The sequence below is a fragment of the Haliotis rubra genome, unplaced genomic scaffold (assembly GCF_003918875.1).
Source record: "Haliotis rubra isolate DU_JTF1 unplaced genomic scaffold, ASM391887v1 Scf296, whole genome shotgun sequence".
Lineage (NCBI taxonomy): Eukaryota > Metazoa > Mollusca > Gastropoda > Lepetellida > Haliotidae > Haliotis > Haliotis rubra.
In genome coordinates, this window is record NW_025766964.1 from 580,285 (window position 1) to 592,559 (window position 12,275).

Genomic DNA, 12,275 nt, shown 5'->3' on the forward strand with positions numbered 1-12,275 from the left:
ATTTAAACTATTTCCTCAGTGCCTGAATGGCGAAATTCTGAAAATATCTTGTGGTGGTGTATATTTACCGAAGCTATTTGAATAAAACTCTTTAGCAAAAGCAATCTGTGCAGACCTTCCAAAACAGGATATATTTTAAGATTAACCAAATGTAAAACACACTGTAGAAAAAACTGCAGATCTTTCTTGAGTGTCACCCCGTAATCAATGACGTCATTGCACGATGAAATGGAACCGCAATATTAGTGAAAGACGTGTATGTGCTTGAAACAGACTCGGTATTTTAAGACAAACTAAAGAATAAAAACGACTGTGGAACGTCAGCTAATCGGTGATTGCGTGGAACATGTTTTGGCGCTGACTGACATCCGTGAAATCGATATCGGTTAGTATTGCGTGAGGGCAGGGAATTGCGTGGCACGCTCGAAATAGACCACTGTGAACGTAAAGGATGACGGGAGTTGTCACATCGGCACATGCAAAAATATAATCGGGCGTGACACGCTGGAGTTTATATAGGGGATAGGTCACCACATCTTAACTTGGTAGATAGTTGGGGTAATATTTATTAGTTGTTTTAATAAAATCGTTATTGTGTCATGATTAGAATTAATATTTGGTGAGAGTAGAAGCAGCATTTATATCTAATAAAAATACATTTATCAAAAAGTACAGAAGTAGCACATGTGGTGGACATAGTTGTAGGATTATTGAACATTGATACAGTATATCCAACAGTAGTAGTAGTAGTAGTCTTAGTAGTAGTAGCAGCAGCAGTAGCAGTAGTAGTGGTAGTAATAGCAGTAGAGGTAGCAGTAGTGGTAGTAGTAGTAGTGGTAGTAGTAGCAGTAGTGGTAGCAGTAGTGGTAGTAGTAGCAGTAGTGATAGTGGCAGTAGTAGCAGTAGTGGTAGTGGTAGTAGTAGTAGTGGTGGTAGTAGTAGCAGTAGTGGTAGTGGTAGTAATAGCAGTAGTGGTAGTAGTAGCAGTAGCAGTAGTGGCAGTGGCAGTAGCAGCAGTAGTAGCAGCAGTGGTAGCAGTAGTAGCAGTGGTAGTAGTAGCAGTAGCAGTAGTGTAGTGGTAGTAGTAGCAGCAGCAGTAGCAGTAGTAGTAGCAGTGGCAGTAGCAGTAGCAGTAGCAGTAGCAGCAGTAGTGGCAGTAGCAGTAGTAGTAGTAGTAGCAGCAGTAGCAGCAGTGGCAGCAGTGGTGGTAGTAGTAGTGGTGGTAGTAGTAGCAGTAGTGGTAGCAGCAGTAGTGGTAGTAGTAGTAGTAGTAGTAGTAGTAGTAGTAGTAGTAGTAGCAACAGCAGCAGTAGTTTGGCAGCAGTTGTAGTTGTAGCAGTAGTTTTGGCAGCAGTTGTAGTTGTAGCAGCCACCGTGAAGGTCCGGGTTAGGATGAACCTTCAGCAACCCATCCTTGTCGTAAGAGGCGACTAACAGGATCGGGTGGTTGACACGCTGTATAGCTGGGATATTGCTGAGTGCGGCGTTAAACAGCAAAGGACAAAGTAGTAGTAGTAGTAGTAGTAGTACTAGAAGTAGCGGCAGCAGCAGCAACAACAAGAGTAATAGTAGTAGTGGTAGTTGTAGGTTGGAATGGAGGTGTCGGCAGAAGCGGCGTAGACCTTAAACTCACTACAAAATAGTGAGGCGCACGTAAAATCTTTTAACGCAACCACTTATTTCACGAAAGCTCTGGTCCGTTTCTTAAGTGAGTGAGTGAGTTCAGTTTTACGTCGCACTGAGCAATATTGACGCTATATGGCGGCAGTCTGTAAATAATCGAGTGATCAACAGCATAAGGATCGATCTACGCAGTTGGGACACGCTGACATGTGTCAACCAAGTCAGCGAGCCTGACCACCCGATCCCATTAGTCGCCTCTTGTGAGAAGCATGGGTTACTGAAGATCAATTCTAACCCGGATCTTCACGGGTCCGTTTCGTTAAGCTAAAACATATGTTGCAGACTCAACACATATAACTTGCATACTACTGAGACTCAACACATATAACTTGCATACTACTGAGTTGATTTCACTCAAATATACGGGATCGGGTGGCCAGGCTCGCTAACTGGGTTGACACATGTCATCGTATCCCAATTGCGTAGATTGATGTTCATGCTGTTGATCCCTGGATTTAAAGCCTCTATGTATAGTTACATTAGGGTTCATCAGCTTACTGGGGCGGTGGGGTATCCCAGCGGTTAAAGCGCTCCCTCGTCACGCCGAAAGCCCGGGTTCGATTCCCCACATGGGTACAATGTGTAAAGCCCATTTCTGGTGTCCCCCCGCCGTGATGTTGCTGAAATATTGCTAAAAGCGGCGTCAAACCCAACTCACTCACTCATCATCGTACGTGGAATGAAAATTCTTATTTAACGCGGAAGGGGGGCGTTAATGATGTCTGTATGAAGCTGCAAGATATCAGGGATCGAATTACTGATATCATTAAATTCAATCATTAAATATATCTATATATTTCAACCCAATTCGGATACTATCAATCCAATTTAAGATATCAGCAATTCTCTCAAGGTATCATTAATATGCTTCATCATATCTTCAATTCATTGCAGATATCTATACATCTTTAATTCATTTCAGTACATCTTGAAATCGGTTCTGGAAAATTAAAGCACCCTTGATCGTTTGGTGGTAAATGTTTTGGGTTTCTGACTTATATTGTATGATATGCATCTAAGGCGACTAACCGGACCGAGTGAATGACACGCCATCGTACACACACGCACGCACGCACGCACGCACACCAAACACACACACACACACACACACACACACACACACAATCGATGCTCATGCTGTTCATCACCGGATTGTCTGGTCCAGACTCGATTATTTAGACCGATGCCTTATAGTTTGAATATTGCTGAGTGAGGCGTGAAAACCCCCAAAGTAAAACAGCAGCAGCAGAAGCTGTAGTCTGTCTCACAGTCCCTGAACTACATTATTTTCCCTACAGCCAAGCCTTCTCTGCAGTGCTAAAGCCCTAAACGAAGCAAGTCTAGATTTCCCCAGGTTCAGGAATCTCTGGTCTCCCTGCGGCTCCTTTTCAATTTAAATGGGCTTGTTTGTTACTATCAAAATTATATATATTAAAATGTATATTCAGAAACTAAGCCTTAGTCTACAGAAGCAGCAGCACCTAACGGAGCAGTCATCGTGGCAGCAGTCTAACGTGTGCCATACCTCAAGGTCATACTGATTAAAAAAATATCGCTATGTCCTCTGCACGGCCATACTGGGTTTGCCGGTGTTCGCCTCTAAGGTCGTGTGGATAGAGCCGCTGCCTGGAGAGAGGAGGTCGGTGGTTGGATTCCTGGACGCACCATACCAAAGACATGGAATAAGAGTTGCCTGCCCAGCATCCGGCATTGAGGCGCTGAACATATTACTGGACATCAAGTCGTAAATTTAGTTTCAGTTTAGGCTGTTCCTTGTGGAATTGTAAGATTAATTAACTGTACAATGATAAGAATTATCTATTCCTTCCAGATACCTGAATGTATTCAGACGGTGACCCAACCTATCTTTGTGCGTGTATGAGACTATGAGTGTATACCTGCAGTTATGTTCCACACATACGAATTGAACCCAGGATTTGAACGAACGAACCTCTATACCATATATACGATGTAAGTTTTGTAAGATTAATTAACTGTACAATGATAATTATTATCTGTCACTTCCAGGATGCCTGAAGGTATTCAGACGTTGATCCAACCTATGTTTGTGTGTACGAGTGTATGTCTGTAGTTATGTTCCACACATACATTTGGAACCCAGGATGTGGACGAACGAATGCTTCAACGTCTAAACTGCCGTCACTCCCCATATTATGTATACGATGCAAGTTTTGTAAGATGAATTAACTGTACAATGATAATAATTATGTTACTTCCAGGATGTCTGAAGGAATTGTGACGGCGATCCAACCTATCTTTGTGTGTACGAGTGTATGTCTGTAGTTATGTTCCAACACAAACGAATGGAACCCACGATTTGAACGAACGAATGCTTCCGCCTCTTGACTACCCTCTACCCTCCCCCCCCCCTTCCTTACCATTTATACGATGCCAGTTTTGTCAGATTAATTAACTGAACAATGATAATAATTATGTCCCTCCAAGGATGCCTGAAGGTATTCAGACGTTGATCCAACCTATCATTTGGAACCCAGGATTGGAACGAACGAATGCTTCAACCTCCAGACTGCCCTGTCACTCCCCATTACCATCTATACTATGCTAGTTGATACATGACGTGGCTCGACCCCAGCAGGGTGTAAGCGTTTGGCATTCAGTCTCGGGAGTCAGGACAAGTCAAACTGGTGACCGACATTTTGAACAACGGTCTGTGTTGTCGAGGCTCAACACAATCAAGTTAAGGAGCCCGACCAGGTATCAAGCCAAACGCGTTGTTGGGGACCAATTTAACCTGGAATTCCCCTGGTAATCCGGCAAACAACATCCCACAGAAAACATAAGTGCAACTATTTATCAATGTTTTATTGCAAATCCAGATGGTGTACAATGAGTCTATGGCAATCTTGAGCTGTGAATCGGATGAGGCCAATGTCAATACATAGCCGACAACATCAGAATACCACCATGGCCGACAGCCTAAGAGATACAAAACTAGTTCCAATCTTTGCTGCTTGAATGTAAAAAAAAAATCTTTTCAGCACGTCGTAATCGCGGTTATTTGAAAATGTACACAGATTTATTTGTGCTGTCTGGGCCATGAAACTATTCTGATATGCTCAGCCTATGTGCTAACCTTCCATAACGTTCGGAGGAGTGAATGTCTCTGGGCGGTACATCTATCACTGCTGCTGGTTGTCGGAGGTCATATGACTTATCATGTGACTTGTCAGTTGATCATCACATGACTATACATTTTATCATTGTTGTGACTAGTCTAGTAACACTCCGAGGTTGGGGAGGCGCTCGGGCGAGTTATCTCCCTTTGAAGGTTATTCAGACAGAAATAATTACAGGTATTATTGCACATTAATGGTGGTTGTTGCAGATTTGGAGAAAAACATTTGAAGACAATCTCTTGAATTTACAAAACAAGTTCACAAAAAGCAGTTGAATGTGCTCACAAAATATTGTACACTGACAAAAGTTGAAACTATGCTAAATATTTCCTATTTCACTCACAACAGACAGAATAAGGCTTCAATCATTAATAACAGTACATGTGCTAAGACTGTCAGCTACAACTAGCATATGCATTCAACCTTTATTTCACATGTATTCGGTATTAAATGTTGATACTAATGGACTACTTATGAGTTGTACAGATATGCCAGGTACCAAAACTGTTGATCACCAGTTGATAAATTAATTTCGTCAACACTACAGATCTTGGAGATATATATGTGTATGTGTATTTACAATTAATGATCCATGATGGTTTTAACTATTTGTCAGAATCACCAAATAATCACCAAGATAATTTCATTTTCAAGTTATAAACTTAACATACCCGCAGTGGAAAGACGCACCCACAAATACAAAATACACCAATTTGCAATCACACCAGTACAGTTTAGGAAAATAAGTCTTCTACATATTAACAAATACTAGGAATAGATTTTCATATGAAGAGCATAAATTACTTAGAATAGCAACAGTGTGGAACATGCACAGCTATCTACAATACAAATGCAGGGACAACCCAAGTTAGAGCAGAACACTGGTACTAAGATGTTCAGTAGATGCCACTTAAGATAAAGCCATGGTAGCAAGCGTAACCTCCTTTCTATCATTGTACAGGCTTGCTCTGGGTATCAGGTTAAAATGGTTCATAAGATCACTGACAGATAATACTTTGTGAAATATATCCTCAATATGTAAATTTGTTGTCATGGAAATTGAGCAGGGGTATTTTTGATTACACAATGCCATTTAAAAAGTAGTGAAATGTAACATATGCTATATTTGGGATTACACTTCCTTAGTAAAGTGCAAATTCTAGTACTTTTTTTGGTTTACTCAACCCAAAAAAGTACTAAAAAGTACTAGAATGTGTACTTTTCTAAGGAAGTGTAATCCCAAATATAACATGTTACAGGGGTATTTTAATATTGTTTTGTAAAAATGATACTGGTAATTATATTTGATGAGGAAACATTAGCGTTTGAGAATTGTTTAAAGATGCATTTTCACATAATTATACAAAAAATGTCAATGTTTATAAACTAAAAGATAATAAACAAAATGGCAACTTTCATTATTTTAAATGGTGGATTTAATTTCATTAGGAACATCTTTCAAATATTTGTCACTTCACCTATTAGGATGATAATCTTAATGAACTCATTGCCATGACAAAACTATAATCTGATGTGACATGACTTTATCAGGTGCATTGCAAGCCATTTTTTTCGTGTAAGCCCGATAGGTTGCAAAGCTTTACATTTGGATAGTATTGAGGGCTTGCCCAACCTTTTTAGCAACAATCATGTCCAAGCTCGGGCTTTTTTTTATAATGGTAGCTACGCCCCTGTTTATAACCACATTGACGTGTCATTTTGCTGTAAACTTGGTGACTACGATGTCTGTCCCCACATGTTGCTATCCTGCAAAGCAATCCTTCGACTACTACTGTAACACAATGTATATTACACAAGCACGACTGACAGCCGCAAGAGGTAGAAGTATGAACGCTCAACTCTCAATGTAATGCCACACGGACCATTACTTGAGATAAATACTTTCTTTCTATACATAGTTTTATATAAGTTAGAATATGCTTTCAGAAGTACCCTTTGCTTGGCGTTACATTCAGATGGTCTGATAAACATTTCACATCCAAAAACAATATGAAAGACATGATGTGCAATACCTGTGAGAAATTAGTTAAATCTTCACAATTACTTAAGTCGATTTCATTCAGATTCACAAGAGAGAATATACAGATTGAAGTTGCAGAAATACAATGTATTTGCAAAAATATACAATAATTTTTACTTACACAAAATAAGCATTAAACCTGTAACTTAACACTCATTATAAAAATATTACAATCACAAATCAGTTTGTAGTGAAATGATAAATATGGAGAATTAAGTTCAGATTGGTCTTTGCTTCTAACAATTAAATTTGATGAGCAATAAAAGCTTGATATATTGAGTGAGTGAGTGTGCCTTAGAAAAGAATATTCCACGTATAGCCAAGCAAACATGTGGATGATCAAGTTTGAATTGTTTCACGGGTCGTACACATCAATCATTCAAGCATGTCTTTGTTCACATCACATCTGATGTTGCCATCGCATGGTATCGGACATGACGAGTGTTTACCATTAACATTCACTGTTTAAAATAATCACAAAATGGCCACGATCGTTTCATAAATTCCATTACCAATATCAAACACGTTTGTAAATTTGCAAACAATCTATAGTCATTACAATATATTTGTTACAAAGCAGATTGGGTTCGAACAATAATCTACACACACCCAATATAGATAAAAAGTCAATAACAAAGTTCATAAAATCGGACTTGGAAATGTTCACACGTTGAGCACTCCCTCTAGTTTCAGTGGGGACAGTATAAATGGCTATTTTGGTTTCGACGGTAGAAAGATGTAGATGTTTATCTGCCCCACATATACATAGATGATTGCTGAAAGCTAACACTAGTAACAGCACCCAGGCTACAGCTTCTTCAGCAAGCCACCAAACAGGATAAAAACTGCTGCAAAAACCACGTTGTCGAAAACATCGTTGACCAGTACATAACACTTGCTTATTTCAGTACCTGCTTACAAAAAAAACTAATACCAGAACTCTTATAAACTGTTTTCGGAGATCATTTCATCCTGTTTGTTGCCCCGTAACCTGTAGAGTGGTTAATCTCGGATGTAAATCGTCTATAAAATGACCATTTCTCGTATATGTACAATATGGCCGACTCTACAGCAACCGTAAAAGCTCACGTAACAGACAACCACGCCATCTACCCCAAAGAGCTAAACCCAGTCTGTACAACACACTCCCCACACATAGGATATATATACACTAATACTTCCGATGGAATGGCAATTTCTCAAGATGACCACAAAATACATGAGATGATGATGACTGGCTTTCACTGGAGTTACCTCCCTTTGTGTAGTTCATCAGGCAAGTTCAACCATTATGCCTGTTGCAATGCACATATTGACAGCGGTATTATGCGTGAACTGAACTCTCAGTTCGTTTATCTGATGCCATTTTGCATGCTTCAATTACTGTGTAACCCTACCTCGGAGATTGGGGTATCCTCGAGCTCTACTTGTGTACAAAAGTACAAAATAGACTTGATGTTGTCTACATAATTTCTCCTGAAATGTCTACCATTGTCTGGATACTCTAGAAAGTGTCAAAATGGTATATACAACATGTCTAGCATATACACCACAACATCAAGAATATCTTGGTAGTTTGAGTCGTAAGGCAAGTCAGTGTTGATTGGCTGCCTGAACGTGTTGAGGATTTGATTGGCTTGCCATGGAAGTAGGGTGTAATAAAGCGTTTGTCACTCGATATTTTGGCGTATTTTCTCAGGGAATCTGCCTTTCCCATGTACTGTTTTGCAAGTTAGACATGCATAGATCTTTGAGACTGTATTGGATCTGATAATGCCACTTTCCAATGTTTGTAGATTTGCTGTCATAAAAATTAGTACAAAACAAGCATAAATAAAGAAAATACACTACATATAAACAATACTGAACAGTTGCCTGTTTAGAGAGTATACCTAAGTCATGTGATAGTCATGTGACTGTCAGGTGGAATATCGTACGTCATGTGCTCACTAAGGGGAAATAGTGGCAAAATAAATATGGTGTAAAATGAGATCAGGAGTGGGTTCCAGGCGACGACGCACGCACATGCATGCATGTCTACACACACACGCACGTGCGAGGCAGGTAACTGGTCGTAATGGTGTGCTGGCCCGCGCGCCATTGGTCAGGGTCACCACCACCCACTCACGCACATACTTCACGGAAAAACACACGCACAACTCATGGAAAATGTACTGTACAAAAATAGTGTAGTAGTGATGATTACCCCGTGGAGGGTAGCCAATGCTCTAAACCCCTAGCAGCACCAGTCGGTAGCTTGAATCCTTTTGATGATTTTCAAATACTCAAAGGTCAATGGTTTCACCAACTCTGTCCAACCTGTATATATTCATATGTATTGTATGGCGAGAAGTCTTTTTGCTCCCGTAGAAGCTGTGTGATTCGCCAGTTCAGCCAGATGCCGGTCCGTGACCAATTCATGGGCCAATCAGCATGCAGCTTACATCTTGACTAGGCCATCAGGAGGTGGATGCTACCACATTTCAGAGCAGTACTTCTGAGTGAACTGTACATCTATGTACGGAACTTGACGAAAACAACAACCACCTCCACTATATCATCAGTCCATGCTCGGCCAACTGTATTCAGTGTTTTATCTCCATGGGTCTTGTATATTGACCAATCAAACACTTTGTAACATCCAGGTTAGGCTGAAACTGATTCTCCACACATCATGGCCCTGAGCAGTCTGTATCTGTCTGTCTCCACCTAACATCCATACGGCAAGTTGGGTCCGCGGGATTTACTGGCGAGGTTTGAGTTTTGTTGGGAATGGGACTGGCTACGTGACTTGCGTCCCTTGACACTGAAATATCAATGTGTTACATATTAGTACTATACCATTAATGAGCGAGTGAGTGAGAGTTGGGTTTTCGCTTTTAGCAATATCACGGCAGGGGACACCAGAAATGGGCTTCACACATTATACCCATGTGGGGAAACGAACCTTCATCGTGACGAGTGAACGCTTCAACCACTAAGCTATACCACTGCCCCATGTCAGATAGAATACAAAATGTAAATGGTTTTAATAAGCATCCACCTTTCATACTTTTCCAAGCATCTGGACACCTTCCTACCATGAAAACGTTGATCAGGTAATTATTATTAGAGGATATTTATATAGCGCACATATCCAGGCAACTTGTGCATGCTCAAGGCGCTTGGTATTTGATGTCAATCTCAACGGGACATCGTATTATTAATCTCAACTCCTTGGGGAGTATATAACTCTTGCAGCCACTAGGTGCACCGAGTTATTGTGGCTTTCTCATCCTAACAAGGTACCCATTCACAGCTGGGTGGACTGGGACACATAGTCACAGTACTTTGTCCAAGTTTACTGCATGTTGCTGTACCCACAACTAGGTGTTTGCACAATATTCATGTGGCCACCATCTGGTCATATACCAATGGATTCGTGGTTTCTTTCAAGTGCACAGGGTTGTGTACTGTACACTAATGATGGTCTTGTCAGCTTAAACCATACCAACCTAAACTGTATAAGTAATCTTTACTTTTAGCTTACTCAAGTTGAGTCGAATTACAATATGATATAAGCCTCAACACAACACAATGCAAATACACACCTTTGGAAACTCTTGAATGAGATGGAATTGGGGTTTAGACACAGTGGGACTCGCTTGGCTCGTTGTTGTTGTTCTGATATAAAGTGGTGCAACTTTTCTGAAAACGAGACAACAAAACATAAGCAACATTGAAACCATAGCCTCTATCAGATACATATCAGTGAGTCTAGTTTTACACAGCACTCGGCAATATTCCAGCCATATGGCGACAGTCTGTAAATAATTGTGTCAGGACCAGACAATCCAGTGATCAATAGCATGAGCATTGATCTACGCAATTGGGAATCAGATTCATATAAGAGGGTCGATATTGTCTAATGCATCACTATGGTCTTTTGCAAACATGTGTAAGCTCAAATATGGCTTGACTACCATTTCCAGTATACTTGTACTGGAGTGATCCTACGGAACCAGTCTACTCAGGCTAAAGTCACAGGTTGTGACCAAATGTGGAGTGAGTGACCATGTGAGCATTGTTTTACGCCACTTTTAGCACTATTCCAGCAATACACCGGCAGGGGACACCAGAAATGGGCTTCACTCATTGTACCCATGTGGGGAATTGAGCCCTGGGACCCATTCCACAAAACGATCGTAGCGTTAAGATGATCGTTACTACCATACTTTTAAATACACTGACGGCTGTTGTGGTGCTATGATCGCTATGAGGAACGGGACCCTGGTTTTCAGTGTGATGAGTAAATACATTAACCACGAGGCTACCCCTCACCCACACACAGTTACACAGACATGGTACTGCTACCACGAGGCTACCCCTCACCCACACAGAGTTACAGAGACATGGTACTGCTACCACGAGGCTACTACCCCTCACCCACACGAGGCTACCCCTCACCCACACAGAGTTACAGAGACATGGTACTGCTACCACGAGGCTACCCCTCACCCACACAGAGTTACAGAGACATGGTACTGCTACCACGAGGCTACCCCTCACCCACACAGAGTTACAGAGACATGGTACTGCTACCACGAGGCTACCCCTCACCCACACAGAGTTACAGAGACATGGTACTGCTATCACGAGGCTACCCCTCACCCACACAGAGTTACACAGACATGGTACTGCTACCATGAGGCTACCCCTCACCCACACAGAGTTACAGAGAAATGGTACTGCTTGAATGTCCTACCACTAACAGTGCTGAGTGAGTGACTTTGGTTTTACGCCGCTTTTAGCAATATTCCATCAATATAACGGCAGGGGACACCAGAAATGGGCTTCACACATTGTACCCATGTTGGGAATTAAACCTGGGTCTTCGGCGTGATGAGGGAACGCTTTAACCACTAGTCTACCCAACCGCCCCTGAAAGGTCAGAGTGCCACTTCACATAAAATGCTGTTAGGCGCAGACTCAACATACTTGTAGTTTTAGGAATTGTCATGTTAGCTACATCTTGGCCGAGTGAATCTTGTGCAATGCCATCTCCACAGTATTTCACCATCTTGACTCTGGCACTCCTACTTGACTTCAACAGTGGATACGTATCTCACCTTTGACCTTTGCTACAGATGTCAGCTCATCTTCAAAGCTATAACTGAAGGGTTGGTGACAGGGAGGCTCGAAGTCTGAGGTATAATGGCGTCCGGCAGACGTGTTATAGCAGCACTTGCACATACACGAGTGATATCTAAGCCGACCTTCATCTAGGTACGGGTGTGTTAATGCATCACTGGCTGTTATTCGTTTTTCCTGAAACACAGAAGGGTTGGTGAGTGAGTGAATGGGTGAGTGGAGCTGCTGGATACCATCAATAGTCAACATAGATCACTGCAAGT

At 41.4% G+C, this 12,275-nt stretch overlaps 1 protein-coding gene across 1 annotated transcript in view; it reads right to left on the bottom strand.

Moving 5' to 3' along the window:
- Positions 1-4,512: 4,512 nt before the first annotated feature.
- Positions 4,513-12,275, bottom strand: part of LOC124282224 (serine/threonine-protein kinase NLK-like) — a 66,790-nt gene continuing 59,027 nt past the window's right edge. Inside the window, exons 8-10 of the mRNA XM_046718181.1 lie at positions 11,991-12,189; positions 10,473-10,569; positions 4,513-9,688 (exon numbers count right to left, since the gene is read on the bottom strand). Coding sequence (XP_046574137.1) covers positions 9,592-9,688; positions 10,473-10,569; positions 11,991-12,189 — 393 coding nt within the window. The 3' untranslated portion in view covers positions 4,513-9,591. The remainder of the gene's footprint in view (positions 9,689-10,472; positions 10,570-11,990; positions 12,190-12,275) is intronic.